Raw genomic sequence first — 21,360 nt, 5'->3', positions numbered from 1 at the left:
AAAAATGGCGCAATTGGGTCGACGGCAAGTCGACGGCATCGGACCGGTTACCAACGATGGAATGCCCATTATATTGAGATCGGTAAAAGCGCAATACAATCATTTACATATAAAATAAAATATGAATAATTAACACATAAAAAAAATCAATTCCAACACTTCACTTTCAAATTGACGCGCTACAGGAGGTGAAGGAACCACATCAGCATGAATGGTATAAACGACTCTACCAGACGATACACAAGCAGAAAAGCGGTGGTAATGCAAAAAAAAACCAAACATTAATTACAATACTTTTATTTATTTATGACATTCAGGAAATTAGTTGAAAGCTAGAAACTTACATATGTAGGTATATGACAGATTCGTGTGTATGAGTGCTTTGAAGACTTTAGGTAAAGCGCTAATAGATATTTAGGGGATGCACACGACTTGTTAACCGTCGTTAAATCTTAAGCTTAACATTTCTTAATGTAAAATAGTGATTAAAATGGTTTCAGAGACGTTCTAACAACACCAAAATGATTTTAAAATGATACAAAAAATGTATAAGTAGCACTCCTAAAACGATTTTAACCGTTATTTTGCATTAAAAAAAAAAATGTTAAGCTTAAGATTTTACGACAGTTAACATGTCTTGGGAATCCCCTAATTGACACTTCCTAGCATTCGAGGCAATAAATCCAGAGTTCAATATCGCTAAATAAGATTTTCTGAAAATTTTAAATAAAATTTAAATCCATAAAGTAGAATGAATGCTAACAGCCAATTTGTATAGATTTACCTTAGCCAACCCCATATTATAGTTCATTGTTAAATATACACGAAAGATATTCATCAAGTTTCAGCTTTGTAAATAGATGCATAAATCAAATCAAAGAGGGTTTTAAAATCCCAATTGGTACTTTTGTACCAAGGAAGCCACTGAAGGGTTAAATCGAAAAAAAAAATAGGATCAGGGCTTGAACCACTCCTTGCCATAGGGATCAGGGAAAAGTACAGTGAAAAACAAACTATAAAAAGTATACAAAAAAGATAATAACACCGGCAAAGTGCCGCGTAAGATAATTGCAATTCAGTAAATCTGACTTAGCGACATTGAAATGTTATTGCCAATATTTCCGGTATATAAAAGCATCTTTTTTGTACATAGTTTTATAATGCCACAAAATTGTAAATTTACATTTTTGCAAAACCAAACAAAAAGAATAATATCCATAAAAGGTCCTTATTAAAAAAACTGTATATATTTCTTTACTTCTAATTCTAATTTTAAACGCTCACTTTGAGAGTATGTCAGGAGTGTAAGAATTTTATTTTTCGACACGCTCTTAATACAGCTAAATACATTTGTTTTATAACAAACTGTTTACTTTCCGCTCTCTTAGTGCGTGTAGAAAATCACTTAGATCGAATTGAACTTTTTTTCGGCCCATCAACGTGACACGCCGCGACAAAATGATATGGTCACCCGGTTTGGGGTATTTATTATTTTCGAAATTAATTTTAATTATTTTTTATGCAAGTTTATAACAAAAAGCATATGAATCCAAATTTCAAGTTTGGCATAATAAGAACATTTTTTTTTTTTTTTTTTTTTTGGTAAAACGGTTGCGTTCTTTTTTATATGGAAGAAAATGCGCAACAACGTTAACAAAAAAAATATAAAAAATTAACGGTATTTTATAGACACTTCAAACTTTATTATTTATATTTATTTCTAAAATAAAAAATTAAAAAATTTTGTTGTGCAACTTTGTTGATTTTTTTCTAATCTTTGTACTAAGTTTGAGAATTAGATTTATAAAGTTTTTCGTTCTAAAATAAAATAATTAAAAATTTTTGTTAACGTTAACAAAAAAAATATAAAAAATTAACGGTATTTTATAGACACTTCAAACTTTATTATTTATATTTATTTCTAAAATAAAAAATTAAAAAATTTTGTTGTGCAATGTTGTTGATTTTTTTGTAATCTTTGTACTAAGTTAGAAATTTGGATTTATAAAATTTTCGTTAGACATTGAGCTAAACTTGTATAAAATATGTAATTAAAATTAATTGAAAAATAAATAAATAGTACAAACCGGATATGTGTAAAAGAAAATTTGTCTAAGCTCTAAGTGACAAACAAGATGTTGTGCTGCCACCTAGCAATTTGGTGGTTTAATCGAGCGCAACTAATTTGCGTAAAAAAAATCTCGAGAAATGTTGATTTTTAAGATATTTTTCTTGTCATTTCCGCTTGCTTAACGGAAATTAAAGCTATTTACATACATATATGCAAACAAATTTATCGTAAAGCAATAATAGAGTGAAATTGCTCGTTAGCAATAGCTGAAAAAGGTCAATTCAAATCAATCTTAGAATTAGTTTCAAATAATTTGCAAAAACAAAATAGAAATACCAAAAGGGAATTAAATATTTTTACTTATTTGCTGCATTTCAATACATGAGATAACTTTAAACAAATGAAAGATATTTAGGCAATAGAATTTAGCAATAGGCAAAGCATCGGCGGCATGGTAAAAATTAACCAGGCACCAAAAATAACCTTTACATAACTAGATATTTATTTTTAAATCAATTCAAAATCATTATTTTTTCGTGCAGGAATACTCGTTAAATTTGGATTTTCATTTTTTCGGTAAAAAATAATCGTTATTTTCGATTTTAATTTTTTTTTATCCTTTTTAACCGTTATTATGGGGACTGCATATCTATAGCCGACTTAAACATTTTAAGATAAAATAAAAATAAAACTGAAAATAATGGTTATATGATCGAAAAAATTAAAAATAACGTTAAAAAATTTATCGAACAATAAAATATAAAAATTGTTCATTATTCTTGATCGAAAAAATAAATATCATAAACTAACGATAAATTTGCTCGGAAAGATATAAGTCCAATTTTTACGATTAAATTATGTTTTTTATTACAAAGATTATAACCGTTACGGTCCCTGAAATTAACTGATTTTAAAATAATAAAATATGCGTCTCCTTATTTTCAAAATTCTTCAACTCTACGGGTTGACTGGAAAAAAAGATTTTATGCCACCCTAATGTACACACATACAGATACATTTATGTACATATATGAATTTCTAATAAAGTCGTATCTACAAATGTACATAGTAAATATATATATATTTTTTTTTTGCAATTCTTTTTCACAAAATTTTGTACACATTTATGATGCGATACGCTTTACGGCTTTAACAACGCTTTTACCCGTTCGTTTATACCATTCCGCGTTTAACGCCCGGTACCCCAACGCTGCTCCTCCGCCGCATCGCATCACAACTTGCATCTCACATCTGCAATGCGCCTCACTTCGCCTCGCCACACCTCTACATTGTTCACAGATGATTACGTGATTCGCTACAAATGTCAAAGAGGTGATTTTTACGTTTACTTTATAGCAAATCAACACAAACAGAAAAAGAGAAAATACATAATATGTAGTTAAATGGAAATATGTATGTTTGCAGTATGTAGTTGTAGTAATTGCAAATGCGCTGATTATAAATGCTTCGGTAGATATTCATAAGCCATACTTTTATGTACGATTACCTCCACCTATAGCGCGTGCCTCGGAATGCTTGCGAAGCTTGAGTAGTACTCATAGAATGCTAGAATTTTTCGCTATGCCTTATTTGAAATACTTACATTCCAATGACACTTTATGTAGTACATGAAAGTCAAGTTGTGATGGCTATGGCAATCTAATGTTTAACAAACTCTTATCTGATCCTATTCTGTTGAAAATATAAAAGGTCGTATGCATGAACCCTTTGTAGTAAATGGAATGAATGTTATATTAAAAAAAAAAAAACACTCCTCAAACACTGAAAATATTCACTTCTGCAAACAACTCACTAATACAACTAAATTTATTATATAAGGAACTGGTATATACAAGACATACACAGATACATAGGTGTAAGCTACACTGGGCTACATCACTGGACACTGGATTTTTACAGACTATTTACGCCGCCTAATGCACTTTTACATAGTTTCAAAATACTAAAAACCACAAAGAAAAATATCAAATAATAACAAACATTAAATATTAAATATTAGTAAACACAATTACATCAAATATTTATATCTATTAATTCAAACCTTTGACACAGCTCGTCCACAATTGAAATCAACCGGATATCAATCAGAGCCCGAGCCCAATTACGATTCCGACTACTCTACAGTAAAGTATCGAACATTAGATCGACGACGTTTACAATCGGTCTCATCGGCCACGAACGTTGCGAATCGCAGTACGAATTCGTACCAGGACGATAAGTGAGTACTGTGATTTACATAATTATGTTTGTGTGTGTGTGTGTGTGTGATAAATACAAGAAAGTATGCAAGTTAAGATAAGATTAGATCACGATTTACAGGTATGCTAAGATTACCTATGTAGTTACCACCCAGGAAGGTAAACAAATAAGCTTTAAGGGATTTTTTTATCTGTTTTGAATTTTTTGTTATGCAAAATTGGTACAATGTACTTTATTGAAAGTAATACCCATAGCTAACAACGATTTTTTTGCACTTTGCTGGGAATTCATGGATTTCGCGCCAGTAAAACTCCTCGTCTTTGGAGACCAAGAAAGTATCATGTAAATTTTTTATACCTTCAGCTTAAATGCAACGTACTGCCATAGGGGCGTTCTGCATAGACGAGAATAAATAGTAGTCTGATGGTGTAAGTTCAAGGTTATAAGGTAGATGCCTTAGCACTTCCCATCCGTTGCCATCGAGATAAGTTTTTACCACTTTTGCCGCACGCATTCGAACATTTTCATTCCATTAGTACTAAGTTCAATCGCATTAGTTGTTGTCTGTTGAGAGCTCCGTCAATCGTCTGATCAATTTTCAGGCATATTTATTTTCATGCAAAGAGGTTTCAATAAGAAAACTATCTCTGATATGGATTTTAGTAGAAATGACGTTAAACTGATGGGCCGGTATCATGATTCAATAATACAAGGTTCGATAAACTGACAGTTGCCTCTCTCGCACCGCTCCCTTAGCAGTGGCACCGTGTTGCTTCTTTGAAAATTTACATGGAAACAGTGTAGCTTTGGTGTGAAAGAGAAGTATAAACTTTTGTGCAATATGTTTATTTGTATGTGCATATGAAGCATATTTAACTGATGAAAACATAAACTGTTTTTAAATTGGATGTTTACATCAATCTCATAGTAGTCTTATTTTAATTTTGAGTCATTTTGCAGTTTTTATACAGCTAAATAGAACATAAATTACGTAATTCAGGTAGATGTATCAATACTACGTTCAATATTTCGTTTAAAAGGCCAGATTTCGGTGACAGGTAATAAGGTCAATGGAAATAAGGTCAATTGACTTTATTTCCCACCCTGGTGCGAAATAAAGTCAATTGACATTATTACCTTTTCAAAAGCGAAATAAAGTCAACAAAAATTTGGAAATAACGTCATTGATGCTATTTCCTCATTCAAATGGAAATAGCGTCAACAATGCTTAAAGTATGTCGATTCATAGAAAAAAATGTTGTTCTTTCAATAAACATTGCCCCGTAAGTGTTGCTTTTTAATAGATGAAAAAGGTTATTGCCAAATACTCAGTGTTGTTATATTAATCCACACACAATCATGAACTACCACCAATTGATTTTATTAAAAAAATTTAGATTACGAATATGTAAAAACACGATGCGAAAAACTAAACACCTGCGCACAGCTGGAAAACGAGAAATATTTGAAGAAAGAGTGTAGAAATGATCCATAACTTGCAAAACATTTTTCGTTTCCACAAAAATAAAGCGAACACTATTAAATTGATGAAACAGTCCATGTCCAAAAACCCCGGAGGAACACTGAAAGAATTCTGTGTTTTAAATTATCATATTTTGAACGAATTCGGAATGTCTAGGGTGGAAAAGAAACCAACCTTTCTATAAGGAAACAATTATAGAAAAAGAATTTTCTTACACTGTATTCATGTCTCCGCCAGCAATTTGTGGAACCGAGATCATATAAGCTAATTGATTGGTTTTCACACACTTTTGAAACACAAGTTATATGCTTTTTTACTGCAGACAAGTTGTTGCCCCAAAACACAGCAGAAATCTTCCAATCAGGGCTGCCAACTATCCTTAGTTATGAGGTGCCATATTGAGGATAAAAAAGTGCCAAAATGTGCCAATGAGAGAAATAATAAATTATGCCAAATTGAAAAATTAAGTGCTATTTGAAGTAAAATAGGGACAAATGGTACGGTTTGAGCCAAGTTGGCATCCCTGCTTCCAATAACTTACAAGTATAAAAAGGTGAAATATCGAGGGCTTGAATTCATTAATACCCTCTATTTGCAATTTGCACAAAAACTATTTTGTGATTTTAGAAACCATGTGGGACTTATTACCTGTCGTTATAAAAGGTAACATTAATATCACTGATGACAGATAAAGCTTGGGTGGATTTTTATGGCGCGCTAACGCGGGCCGCCGCGAAGCTAAGCAAATTTAATGTTTGAAAGAGAAATAATGTCAATTGATTTTATCTCGTTTTTAAAAAGGTAATAATGTCAATTGACTTTATTTCGCACCAGGGAGGGAAATAAAGTCAATTGACCTTATTTCCGTTGATCTTATTACCTGTCACCCAGATTTCCTGCAAATAAATTAGAATTTACAAAAGGAATTTTACTACTAATTGTCTACTTTGCGTACTTTTCTACTACCATTTTCGCACCAAGAGATTTCATTCTCCCCCTTTCTCCGTCCTTCGTAAATGCAACCTTTTGTAAGGGAGTGTCAAACCGCAGCTGTCAATAATTATCTAACCTTGTATTATTGAATCATGGGCCGGTATGACTTTGGTTGGTTTGTTGTCGTTCGCACTTTAAGGTATCCAGGTTTGAGGAAATGCTTGTAATTGTAGCGTAGGGTATACAAAAAGGACACAGTTGATGAGTCTCTTTTGCAGCTTCGCTATAAAGAGGTCATCTGATCCACCTGCTCTGGAAGTGCGAAGCCAGACTTTGTCTCCGCAGCGTCGTTTTATCCCCGTCTGCGTGGCGGTGGCTTGGGATGTGTTCACCAATCTGGTGTTTGCTGCAAATTTAAGTTAAACAAGTCAAGAGTTTCACTTAATAATATTTAATAATTTACCATCAAAATGCAAGAAAATTAAGAAATGCAGGGTGGTTTATTTATATTTTTTTTTTTGTTTGCCACAATCCTTCAAACAATCACCGGAGCAACATGGCATCACTACTTGAGATTCACAAAGGTACGAACCGAAATAAAGGAACGGAAGGCGAAATAGTATGCATCGAACCTTTGACCGCACCCAAGCAATTGCTTGTAAACAGGAACTCCAGATTTAGGGTCTTATTCTTTTTATTATTATTATTATTATTATTAGGCGATTTTGGCGTTCATTAAAGCTTGCCAGTCATTTGTCTTGTATGCCAATTGAGAACGCCAAGTAAAGCCAAGTCCTTCTTTACCTGGTCTGTCCATCTCGTCCTCTGCTACTACCACCGAATTCTGAGTTGAATACTTTCAGAGCTGGAGCGTTTTGGTCTATTTTTTATGGTTAGTTAAGAAAATACTCGTGCCAACTAAGGGGTGTAAGTTAAGTGAATATATTAAGATTTGCTAATTTATTTTTAGGCTCTAAAGTATGGCCCAGGTTTAATAAATAAAAACTAAGTTAGAAAAAAAAACTGCCCTTAAGGTTAAGTTCATCAAATCCAGCTGACTTATGCTTTTTTTTTACTTTCAGATTATATGGTACTATGCCAAATCCGATTAAATCGGCACCAAGCACATATAAAAATCAACCTGGTCGCATTGAAGACTACGTAACAGGACGTTCGTCCGTGTCCGAAAAGGAACGCAAAGAGGTATAAAGCAAAATAACACTAAAATATGAAAAAAAGAAAAATAAAAAAATTTCCAAATATTTGAAATGCAACTGCAATACAGCCAGGTTATCACGAACGAATCGATGGCGATTGCAATTTCAACTCGCAACATTTTGAAATCACAATATACATATGTACATACATACCTTCCTATGCATTTGTAAATTTTTGTATTAGCATTCCACGCTGTTCTGTTCACTTTCACTTGACATTTAGCACAACATGACATAAATAACTTTTAGAATTACGAGTATGAAATTTTAAGCACAAACTCTCTGCGACACTTGCATACATACATACATATATACTTACACATGTACAGTACACTTGTAAACTCATTAACATGTACATACATATTTCACTCGACATAAAAACGTAAAATTTATTTATAGTTAATATTTTATTCGATTTCGATTACGTTTACTGGTTAATTAAGTACTTACTTATCACGTTTCCAGCTTATATTGTCAAGGTCTTTGCAGTTTACGTCATCGTGCTCTATACATAGTAAAAAAAAGTTACTATACATAATTATCTATATACTTATCTAAGTGAAAACTTTTTATTCTAATGCAGCTAAATTGTTGTTTTTTTATTTTGATTTATTTTGATTTATTTATTATTTGTTTGTTTTAACTCAATCTATTTTATTCCACGTTTTCTAGTGGTGGGACGAAGTGATGGACATCTTTAATGGGGTATGCATCACCTTTTGATTAAATTATACATACTTATGTACAAATACAAATTTAAATTTGATTAGTTGATAAATGAGATTTTGCCTGAGAATACATAACTATTTGGGTCTACTTGGTTTTGGGAATGATTTGCGTTATAGTAAATTCATTACTTTATTTTTCTTGTTGAGGTGCTGACTATATTAAAAACCGTTAAATTTTTAAACAAAATGTTTGTAGCTAGCTGCTCTAGTTCTAAACGACTTATCGACTCAATTGAAAACTAAATTATCCAATATTCAAGTCCTCATTAATCCAACTGTTGACGGTTATCCCGAACACTAAAGGGCTGTTCAGGATGTTGTGGAAATTGTCATGGATTTGCAGTTGGAGTTGCATTTGCAAATTTTATGCTAGCCAGCAAAGTATTAATTACTTTTCAAATGTTCATTTTCAACGAAATTTTTTGGGGGTTGAATCTAATGATATTTTCATTATAAATTTTCTATGTAACTTTTTTCAAATCGATACTTACGAATAAACTGTTTTTTTTTTTTATTGAAAGCTATTTTTATTAAAGCGACCCCAAAATGGGTGTCCAACCATTAGTTCGGTTTATCGAGTTTTGACTGTACTAGAATTATAATTTTGGGTGACTGGTAATAAGATCAACGGAAACAAGGTCACTTGACTTTAATTCCCACCATGGTACGATTGACCTTATTTCCGTTGATCTTGTTATCTGTCACCTAATTTTGCTCCCATAAGCAAAGTTATTATAAATATGAGTGTATGCAATATTTTTACTCTTGATACTTTCGCCTTTTTCGCAATCGTACTGCCTTCTCTGCCCCTTTCGCTATCGTGGTTATATCGTTAGTGGTTAAGCGAACAAACCGTTGTACCGCGTATATTCATCGAATACGTCGATGATATAAGCGTAAGTTAATTAAACCATTTACATGCACTTGATTAAAAATATAGAGCACATGTTATTTACGCACACATGTGAAAGGAGCACTCTCATACATGAGTATGTATGTTTACACTAAAAAAAAAAATAACAAATATAAATAGCACTGCACCAAACCACTTGAATGGAATTCTATATATTAGCACTGTCCTTAAATGAAACGACTTTGTTATATATTGAAACACAATGCAACAATTAAAGAGAGCGAACCTTAAAGTTGAAAATAAATGTTAAGGTTCTCGAAAGAGTTGATAGCTCCGTTCTTAAAAAAGTAAACAAATGCTTCGTCAGCAATACTTGACTGTCTTTATAGTTTTGAAAAATTCTCAGTTTTAAATTTTATTTCACTTTTGTTTTTATTAAAGTTTGTTTAGTTATTTATTTGAATTAATTAACTTATTTTTTATTATTTAATTTTTTTTATCTTTTATTTAATACATATTTTTTGAAGTTTGGGAATATATTAAGTTTACGGAATGGAGAAAAGTAAAATAAATTTAATTTTAATTCTTTTTTTTTTGGCTGAAAATTTTTTAGAACTGCCAGTTGCACCACGCCTTAATTGCAGTTTGTGCCTGTTGGAAAAGGGAGATTACAACTCGAAGGTGGTAATTTAAGTACAAGCAAACGGAGAGTATAAAAGCAAAAATTAAGAAAAAATCCATTCCGATCCCCCAAGGTTAAAATTCTTGGAACTTACCTGAGCTCTTAAATGTAATTAAGCTTTTGGTGGAAATAGGCTATTAAGTCGAGATTTGTTTTGTTCCATAACTTTCTTCTTTTCATTTGCCTTCGAATGGCAGGACACCAATACAATTAACTTTCACATAGGGATGTCAGTGGCAAAAATACATCGATGTTTTTCTTTGATTCGATGCATCGATATGTACATCGATATTTTTCGATGCATCGAAGGGCATACATCGATGCATCGATTTGCATAGGATTTTTCTGATAATGTTTCACAACAAAATATGTTATTAGCAAAATTGTAGAAAATTTGAAATAAATTACTGCAACTGAGCTAATTATGTTTCTAACGGAACTTCTTGCAGCCATTTAAATTTTTTGGCCAAAGTCACTTCTTTTTTTTTAACAATTGATAAACTGGAATGACGGTTCAATGTACCGTAGATGTCAGTTTTCAAAAAACATCGATACATCGATGCATCGATACATCGACTATTTATACATCGAGTGGAAAATTTTCGATGCATCGAAGCAAAACATCGGCCCCTATTATGAGTTGCATTCGATTTTCGACTGTGGTCGAAAGTGCTGAGCGAACGAATTTTCATTTGGTATTATGGCGCTCATTCGATGAAGAATAGCGCTATTGTGAATTTCGCTTGTTTAGGTTGTTCACAATAGTATATTTTTCACTGCTGAGAAGCTTTGTTTACAAATCGAGCAAACTAAATAGTGTGCTTATACATATGTACATATGTAAATTTGTGCATACTAAAATGAAACAAAAAAGAAAGCGAGTTATAAAAACGTGGTAAAAAAAAACTAAAATTTAATTAGTACAACGGAGTTCTGGTGAACGATTCGTCAGAGGATGAGGGCTTAAAAAACTGGCCAGGAGCAGAAAACGTGAGAGTTTAAGTGCAGTCTTTCGAGTATATAATTGACATACAATATATTTAAGAAATTTTGTGATCCTAATCTATCTAAAATATATTAAAACTATAAACAGCTCCATGATTTTGTTTTCAGAGATCGTGCCAACAGCGTATAGGGATTTTCTTTCATATGTAAAACCAGACTTTCGAGCTTGTGTTTACTATTCACGACGTTAGAACTGCTTGAAATTAATACAAATTGTTTAAAATTAGTGTCTAGCCGCTAAAAAGTAAGAAAACAAATGCAAAATCATACAATTTTTAAATTTTCTAACATTTCGCTACGCCAACGAAAGCAAAATTCTGTTCGACAGAAAATTCAATACTCAACGAAAATTTCGACACGCTTGCATAGCTCATAATAGGAATTTCACTTTCGATCTTCGATAGCCAGCGAAGATCGAAAATCGAATGCAACTCATAATAGGGGCCATCGATATTTTCGATGCATCGATGTTTTTCCGACATCCCTACTTTCAGAGTATTAGCCCCGTAGACAAAGGCAGCCTTACACGATCCTTCTATTCTAATTAAATTTCAGACAAATTTACTCTCGAGGAGTTGATCTAGATTCCACCAGTTTTTCCGCAACATCCATAGAATTTTCTTTAGTGAATATCAACGTCCAGAATTTCTGCTTTTTTGTTCAATAACATAAAGCAAACAATTGAATACAAGTCTTGCTGACAATGACTGACTTATAGTTTAGACTTGTGCGTTTTTTCGTCTTCATTTTGCACGTGCCTGTAGTCTGTTGCATAAAATATAGACAGCTTCCACAAAGCTAATTTAGTATTGTGAATGTCCGAAATGTCCGTTTCCAAGTTAATGTTGGCTAACATGTTTCCAAATCTCTCCAGCTACTTTCTGGACAGAACCATTCACAATTGTAGTAACCATCACGAGGGGACTAGCTCTAGCCCAACATGCCGCAATAACAGTACTTCCCTATAATAGAACTTGCCGCGAATTGAATAAAGTTCTCGAAATTTCCTGTGTGAATGCCTACACCTTGCGAATTTTAGGTATAGAATACTAGGAAGACACGTAGTAACGCAACTAGCAGACCTATCAGGAGCGAAGTAGGTAAATTCATTAGAGTATCCAGATAGTTCGTTCAAGTAATTAATATAGAAATACATGACGCGAAAAAGCATTAATTTTATCCTAGTCAGCCACTAAAATTCAATATCTACAAATACATACAAATGTTCACATCCTCGAGAAATATAATTTATATCTTCGCTTGGAAAATACAGCAGTTATTCGGAAGCCTTTCCACTGGATCTTAGTTCCAAACGCCTCGCCTAGTCCTTTTTATGCAATTTCCGTTTCTCCGTAAATAAGTTTTCTGGATCTTGGTTTCGAACATTAGATCCTAGATTATAGCCTAGTACATCCCTGCAGTGATATAGGCGGTGCAGTTTCTGAGTTGATGACATATAATCAATACAAATTCCAGAGAGTTTATAGTTAACAACGGTGTCATTCTTTTCGTTAGGCGTAACAGTTAGGGTGGTTCGAAATGCTCCACTAATTGCAAACTACAAATCGAACTACGAATTCTACGAAGAATATTGCTCACGGTGCTAAAACTTTGACCAAAAGTCCAACCTTTTCTCAACCTCAGCAGTACAGTCTGCTGAATTCGGTCACTGGCTCGTCGGTCCATACACGCGCACAGGGTCTGGTTTGGTAAGAAAAAAAAGAAGTTCTGCTGACAATTGATGAAGTTGGATTTTAGAAGTTTTGTATCTAGGCTTTGCATCAAAATGCGATCAGTTCAGAATGCAAATCAGAGCTCTAAAAATGAAATTAGTATATAATTGAATATTTCTAGAATATAGCATAGTTAAAAGCGGCAATGATGATAATGTATACTACCCGATCTGAAGCTAGCTGTGTTCCATACTCGATATGGGACCCAGCCAGGGTGGCTCCTAGCGGAAAATTTGTAATTGCTTCTAGTGTATACGAATGAACATTTCTGGACAAGTTCAGGGCTATTTCAGGAATATTGAGGGACTACTATAGTTCACAGCTGGTTTAGGGTCCTGAACTGTTCAGTACTATATTAGGGCCATTTCGGGATCAAATTGGCACTAGCTCTGGCCCATTTCAAGACTATTTCGGAAACATTCTCCTACTGTCATCCAATCCGTAAACTTAAAAATGTTGTACTATTATAAAAACTTATTTCTATATTATAAAAAATACTGTACATCAATTGCTAAAACTGTATTGAATGCGTCTAATTTTTCACTAAAAACAAAAAAAAAAACTCTAACTAAAACATTTTTTCTCACTTTTTAACATAATTTGACTAATACGTAGCACCTGGATCAAGCCAAGCTCTCGCCACACTACACTGAAGGAAATCTTTCCAGGTAAAATTTTTAATTTCATTTTTAGTAACTTCAATTCATTTAGAGTAATCGCCATTTTCTTCTTTCAGAGCCCTAGCCAAAGAGTCTGGTTACACGAGTGATTCGAATCTGGTATTCCGCAAGCGCGAAGCACCACAAGCCAGTCCACTTAGCCCAGTCGAGCAAAAGCAAGCCTATAAGAGCGTACAAGCGGGCGGCGAACCACCATTATTTGGTTTTAGAAAGCCAGCACCAGAAAGACCTAGAGGTAAGCACAGAAAAAAAACAGAAAGCTTAAGCTTACCAAATGCACAGAAGTACTTTATTGGCAAAAGCAAATTTTATGGATTTGAGGAAATTAACCTGTTTACTATGTAGTATTTTCGATGCGAATGCTGGTTTTGAAGAAGCTGGTTAGACAAAGAAAATTTTGAGTTGCACATACATACACACACCATAACACAAAGTACACGGTGACAAGTACAAATACACTTGAAACCTCTCGAAATATATTTGAAAAGTAGCTAGTTTAACATTTTTCATTAATTGTTGGGTTCTTTTGGTGTGTGGGTAGTATTATTTAACCCTTACCGTCGTTTATTCAAAAGTTTAAGAAATTTTAAAATTTAATTCACCATCAACCGTTTACGCCCGCGTTGACAGTTTTGCGCACAGAACGAATTATTTTTCACCCTGGAACCGCACCGCACCGCCTGGATGGGCTCACAAATTGTTCCCACTCTAAGTCTACCAAAAAAAAATAATAAATTTTAATTTCCCGCTTTTCCGCACTTCGAATCAAAAAGAATACCTCGATTACATACAGATCTCGCCAACGCTGACCAAAATTCGTGTGATCTCAGCGCCAGCTAACGGCGCCAACGATAGTTGCCACGACAAAGCCGAAGCTAAACAAGTTGCGCCGACACAACAGCAAACGTCACCGCGAGCGACTTACGTCAAAATCCACCACCAAGCGAAAATGTTCACACCATCATTCATACCGATTGACGGCAAACGGAACGCCACGAGCGCAGCGCCTTCGCCACCGCAGCCGCCAAATCGTAGATCATCTTGCCAGAAGGTGTCGTCGGCGAAGGCTTCGCCGGCACGCCCACCAAAACCAACTCCAGTCATACCAAAGCGCCACGAGCAATGCTTTCAAAGTCCCGATGAGCATGTGCTAGGCGCCAATAAGTATGCAACCATAACAATTAGAAAGCATACACGCGTCAATGGCACAATTTCACGTTCCAAATCTGCTGGCGCTGTTTCTTCACTGCTCGCAGCCAGCAAGTCCACGAGCACTGAAGCGCCGCCACCAAGAGCGCTGAGCATTTGTCGTGGCGAGTCAAGCGAAGTAGAGGCGGGAAAGATTAGACGTTTGCAACAACATACCCGTTTCCGCTCGATTAGCCCCATGCGTGCACAAAGCCGTGTGGCAACGTTGCGTCAGTCGAGTCGTAGTCCCGTTGCGTTCGGGCGTTCAATTTCAAAAGAGCGCACATTTGCCGAGGAAAAGAAACGCTTGGAGAATAGTCTGCCGACGGGCTTTACCAATTTTGAAGCCAGTACTAATATATTACGCGATCCATCGCTCAAATCGCCGCAAGAAGTGAAGCAAGCTGTGCGCTCGTACGCCACTTGTGTAGCACATCTACGCAGCAAATCACTGCCACGCCTCAGGGAGGAACTCAGGAAACCAGAGATTTATTCTATGAGCACCACAGTTCGTCATGCATCGTGCTTTCCACAGGCTAAAATATTCGATTGCGCCAAAGCAATGCGCAAGACGTTTAAGCGCTCGAAGAGTCCGCGCCCGAAAAATGTATCGACAATCAGCCTAGCACGCACCGATTCCACTTTCTCGATAGACTCCACGGCGCCCAAAAGTGCCACAACCAGTAAGACTAAAACGATACCCAGCAAAAAGGTTGCAGAGACAAAGTCGAAGCCGAATGGTAAGGCTGTTAAGTCCAAAGTGGCAGTACAGCAGAGCAAAAAGCAATATGAAGCATCCACGAAAGCGAGCACAATGCCCAAAGCACATAAAACGCGCGCCGCTTTGAAAGCGCAGCAACCGCAGACCGCATACTATGCACGCGAAGAAGCGCATATAATTCCGCGCACCGGCTATCAATCGATCGCGCTACATCAGTCACGCAGTCTCAGTCCGAAGCGTTACTACCACTTGGAAGAGTATAACGCCAGGCTCGACGATTATGACGAAGTCGATCGCAGCTATGTTGATGATTTGCTTTGGCAATACGAGGGACGTCACCCTAAAAACTACACAGCCAAAGTCGTACCGACTGAGGCCACCGTTAGAGATATTGCACGCCCGGAGTCGCCTACACCGAGTTTGAAAAATAGAAAGTTTTCTCCGACACGTGAAATACGCGTGCCACAGGAGCCGAGAAGCTTGCAAGTTGCTTACAACAAAACACACGCTTCGAAAGCGGAAGCAGACGTAGTTTCGCCGCCCATTTATGAGCAGCCCAGAAAATTTTCGCCCACACGTGAAGTGCGCGTTCCCAAACTCCCTCCCAGTCTGCAGCCTACGCTGCAGCGTTCCAAGTCGCCAAAAGTGGCACGCGATATCGCACGCCCTGAATCGCCAGCCGTTGTCGAGAACACGAGGAAATTCTCACCTACACGCGAGGTACGTGTACCTCAACTGCCACCACATGTGCTCTCGCAATCTGCAACAGCTAAAATGAGCAGAGAAAGCGTACGTATGCCTTCTCCTTCCTCCGGCAAAGCTTCGTCCAGAAAGTTTTCGCCCACACGCGAAGTGCGCGTGCCACAGCAAGCCGCGCGCACTGTGCGCTCGCCTTCTAGGCGGCGCATAGACACCTATCGTGCCAGCGCTGCCAAAGCAGATACAATTGAAACCGGTAAGGTAATACGTGCTAGCAGCTTGAGTAGCGCCGATGATCGCTCCAGGCGTGGGCTTTACCTTTGTGGCGAATTTGCGCATAGCGCGACGTCGCTTGAGAATTACGAACGCCATAGTCCAACTTGTCGCTATCGCAATAACTCGGAACGCTTTACGGATTTGAATAGATTTTATAGCACGCTCGAACGCGTCGGTCAATTGGAGCGTGCCACATCGCTGACCTCGTTCAGGCCGATACGCAAGGATGGCGAGCCATTAGACTTTGATGAATGGCGGAAAATACGTTGTCATGAGCGCGCCGAAAAAGAGTTAAATTATTTAGTGGGTAAGCTAAAGCAGGATCAGCGGACAAAAGATTTCGTATTCCGCCCAAAAGATGTGGAAGATGTCAAGTGGTACAAGGAGACCGACTTTGGTCTGCACGCCAAGGACAAATCGGTAGAGGATTTGCGTTACGCCTTCGAACAGAAAAATATATTTGCGGACTATGAACAACAACTGCGACAAGAGTATGATGGCACGCGCGAATTTGTGCGCCCCTACTGGCGTCGAAACACTGTAGCAGATTTGGCTTCCAGCTTGGAAGGCAATTTCCAGCCGGAAAGTGTTGAATTAACGGCAGAGGAAGAGCTTGCAAAGTGTCAGTTGGGTAGTCGTCTTGTCAGCACGCTCTCTAAAGATCAAATATTGAAAATTACGCAGCAGTTAAATGAAATCTACTCTAACAATGCGCAATGCACAGAAGATTATGTAATCACGGTCGATGCGGACACTAAGAAACGAGCGGCACCAAGCGCGCTCAAAGTCAGGTGCAACTCAACATTGTCAAGAGATGATCTACTACAGCCGACCATAAGCAAAAAACAAGCTAAGGAAACGACAACGGCAAAAGCAAAAACTAAAGGTAAGACCGAAGAGAACAAGGCTCCGCAAGACGGTAGGCCAAAAGGAACACGTAGCAGCTCGCCAGTATATCTGGCGCGCGAAACCCGTGGTGCAGTGGCAGCAAAAAACGCTGAAGTCTCCTATCCCAAGCCACCGCCCATACCTAAACAGCCCGTAGACAAATATAATCTGACGCATGAAAGCAGCGCTACATCAAAAGTTGTTGAACCCCGAGAAATAGCAGCAGCATCTACGGCTGCCGAAGAAGCGAGTCAGTTGCGCAACGAGCACTACAACGGGGATAGTAAGACCAAGGAACCAAAGCAGTCGCCGGAGCATTCCTCTACCGCCAAAGAGCCGAAAGAGAAAATAACGCAGAAAATACAATACTTCGAAGAAAAACAATACGACGAACCGCCCAAGACCATATACCATGCACGTGAAGACTCCTCGCCAGACGAGGCTGAAGTTATGCGCGTTATTGAGGAAAAAATGAAATCACGCACACGTAAAGCAACACCAACACGTCAGCACAAGGAGCTCAGCAATTCCTTGACCGATTTGAAAGATATTTTTGGCGAAAGACACACAGCGCGTGTAAATTTTCACATGCATTCACCGCCCGAGCGCCCACCCGACGTGGGTTGCGCATCACCAATGAGTCCAGCGCGTGATTGCATGGACGCAACGGATGCCTGGTATGATTTGGGTGATCTAACACCAAATAGCAGCGTTGAAATGTTAGACGCACACTATCGTTCACGCAGCCTTTCGCCCGATTCGCAGGCCTCCTCCTCATACCTGTGCCGTGTGCAAACTGGCGATGTGCGAAAGATTACAGAACGTTTCGAGAGTTTCGGTGCACATGATGATAGTCGGTGTCATTTTTTTGGGGTTAGAATGCTGAGAAAGGTGCGCAGCGATCCTGAGTTGAAGCAATTTGAAACAGGATCAAAAGACGCCTTGAGAACGGAGTTGATGGCTGAGGAACACGGGGATGTGTCCTCATTAGCGCACGAATTCGAACAGCGCAGTCGGAGCATGCGCATTGGTGCGGGCGCTGGACGCGGACGCACACGTCGGCGTGTTATCTCACCAATCGGTGTTAAAGATCGCCTAATGCCGCACATTGATATAATAAGTAAAACTGCAGCACTTAAGGAGACTAAGCAGAGTCCACGGCAAACAGTAAAAGCTGAGCCCGAACGCAGGTTTGTTGTTGAACGCATACGCAGCCAATACGAGCGTAGTCTTTCGCCGCCGATCGGATCGCGTGCCAATTCAAGCCCAGATATACCACAAGCCGGTGCAATTTCACCACATCTCTCCGCAGACTGGATTGCACACAAATATCCCAGTCCAACACAGAATGCTTACAGAGGAAATGGTATAGGACGAGCTGATACTGAGCGTAAAGAGCGCACCTCGACGCGTATTGCAAAAATTCTACGCAAAATGCCGCAACGTTCCAGTTCCGCTTCACCGCCGAGGCCACCTAAGACGCTACAACATGGTCGTAGCGCTACATTGAGGAAAACCGAGCGTGGTGACATCTTTGCAAACCAACAATTCGATCCGAAAAAGCATCAACCGAAGGCGCGCTATGTGCCAGACGGCGCGGAAGCAAGTGAACGCAAGCGAGCCTCGTCACATCCACGCTGCGGTGGCAGTTGTGAGATCCTTAAGTCTGCAATGGCCGTGTCATTTCAAGGTTTTTAAACTTACTTTTACAATCTATGCGCACTTGTTTTTTTTACCTACAACGACACCCATTACTTTTTATGAAATCTGAAGAAGTTTATCTCTAAAACTCTGCATTTAAGAGAAGAAAGAGTTCAGCGCACGTTCACATCGAAACGGAAATTGAAAAAATGTGTTTGCTCGTGTCTAACAAGTACTCTAAATATGGTTTTGAGTAGTGGTCGAATACACTGTTCAGTCGAAGTCTGGGTTTATAGTGTTTCACGCACTTGATATGCCCTTCTCGGCGCTTGAACGTTCGCTTACAAAAGCCCAGGTCGAACAGAGCTATCTATAAAAAGAGCATGCCTATAATAAGTAATATCGTTTTTAACCCCATTTTTACTTAATTTTTATGTAGAACCTTAGCCATTTTCATCCATCGATCCATCTCGGTAGTCAGCCAATATATCTAATTGCTCATCAACTACTCCACATGCAGCTATTAAAAAATTGTGTTTCCTTTCGCTTTGGTGTATGAAAGACATCATTTCCTTCTGGTTAACTGATTCGTTTTGGGTTTTTGCTGTTTTGTGCTTTCGCTTCGTTAGTTTACAAATTTACACGCTCCTCTCTAATTAAATTTCTTTAAATGTCCTTTTTCATGTCCGTCTTCTACATACATTGTAATCCGTTATCACAGATGACGGTAATGAGCCACCAGTGCCACCAAAACCGAGAGATTATCGCGCAGGTGAGTTAGAGATTTGATAATTATTCAACATAATCTGGCTGATGAGCTTATCGCAAATCAAAATTTTTGGCGTCCGACTAAAAAGCTTTTAAACTTCCTAAAAATATAGGATTAAGTAGGGTAGCTAAACATGAAGTATATGTATGCCTGCCATGCGAGACTCATGGGTTTCTTTGTGCAAAACAAAAAAAAAAACAATGTCAAAAACTTTAGCGCTCGCATCTAATGGACAAATAGCACAATTTAATTTAACTTACTTTATAAAAAATTCATTTAGGATGATCATTTTTTGCTTACGAAACAATAGCTTCACAAGCGAGGCTTAGTAGTAAAGGGTGGAAAAATGCTTTAGAGTTCGAGGGTTAAGATACTCAAAGGCATTTTTTGCAAGACTCAACCCCGGGTAGTATGTTAAGTTTCCCATGCATATAAAACTGAACCGCATTGTTTATAATTGTCAAATTGAACGTTGTTTATAATTTTCTTAATCAACTTAAAACCTCAACTCTGGATTTTTCCTTACTTTTCTTTTGCATTTGATCCTTCGGGCTAATGTACGAAATGATAATCTTTACTTTGTAAGGACAACGTATGGTCGGTTGTTTAACTCTCTGAGCACGATATGGACTACTACTTAAAAATGTAAACCTTCGTTTAATATTTTATGTAACAGACACAGACAGTTGTATGGTTAAATTAAAACTTTAACACAATTTATTTATTTTTTTTAATTTTATATCCGCCGTTTTGTCTGCCCTAATCTCTAAAATATCCCAATCGACTTTGCCAGAACATTTTTCAAGAAATTTTAAGACAGATGGAGACATTTATTTACTTTTTATCGGCGGCTGAGTGGAAGATCATCACTAGCTCGGCAGCCGATTGCAGAATGCCTTATCTCAGCAAATGCTCCTAAAACATCCTCCCTCAATATTGAGATAGAGCATTTTTGAACCAAATTCTGAGATAGGGCGTTCTTCAACCATTTGCTGAAATGGAACGTTTTTTAACCGGCAGCCGAGATAGGGCGATCTTCCTCTCTGGCGACGATATGCAGTACGCATTCAAGGCATATTGTATTTACGTGTATTTTGTGGAAAAATAGTTTTAATAACCATGTACCTCTTGTATGGCGTCGAGGCATAAATACTAAGAGAAAACATTCTCGCAGGAATTTTTATTGAGTAATGTAAGCTAAAGCTACCCTTTCGCTTACCAGACCATGCAAGCGTTTTTCAGACAGTAATGTAACTCCATTTGCCCATCCTGCCATGAAGAGGATGAGGCGGTGGAACACTTTTTGGGCTTCTGCACCGCCTTTGGAAGAATTAGATATAAGACCTATGGCCGCGATGTGTTGGGAGACGAACACCTGAGCTCTTTGACATCCAACAATCTGTTTAGGTTTATTCGTAAATCATACAGATTTAAAACAGATTAAAAGCAATATGAAAACAGTACAATGGACGGCATGTAGCCTGAGTGTTGTTTTCTGCCTGGTTCCGACAAAAAAAAACCCCCCTAACATGAATCGCGGCACATAGGAACATTTGCGGAAAAGACACAGCGG

At 37.5% G+C, this 21,360-nt stretch overlaps 1 protein-coding gene across 3 annotated transcripts in view; it reads left to right on the top strand.

The window, feature by feature from the left end:
* Positions 1-21,360, top strand: part of LOC118742945 (sorbin and SH3 domain-containing protein 2) — an 86,073-nt gene that overhangs the window by 36,586 nt on the left and 28,127 nt on the right. Inside the window, exons 2-7 of one of the 3 annotated variants that reach the window (XM_036475375.1) lie at positions 4,145-4,310; positions 7,790-7,910; positions 8,597-8,629; positions 13,541-13,593; positions 13,662-13,840; positions 19,740-19,790. In XM_036475375.1, coding sequence (XP_036331268.1) covers positions 4,145-4,310; positions 7,790-7,910; positions 8,597-8,629; positions 13,541-13,593; positions 13,662-13,840; positions 19,740-19,790 — 603 coding nt within the window. The remainder of the gene's footprint in view (positions 1-4,144; positions 4,311-7,789; positions 7,911-8,596; positions 8,630-13,540; positions 13,594-13,661; positions 13,841-19,739; positions 19,791-21,360) is intronic. The other 2 variants (XM_036475376.1, XM_036475377.1) reach the window with 2 other exon arrangements.

The sequence above is a fragment of the Rhagoletis pomonella genome, unplaced genomic scaffold, assembly GCF_013731165.1.
Source record: "Rhagoletis pomonella isolate Grant_MI unplaced genomic scaffold, Rhpom_1.0 Rhpom_scaffold_00007, whole genome shotgun sequence".
NCBI lineage: Eukaryota > Metazoa > Arthropoda > Insecta > Diptera > Tephritidae > Rhagoletis > Rhagoletis pomonella.
The sequence above is the reverse complement of the archived record's forward strand: the minus strand, read 5'-3'. Positions and strand labels throughout refer to the sequence as shown.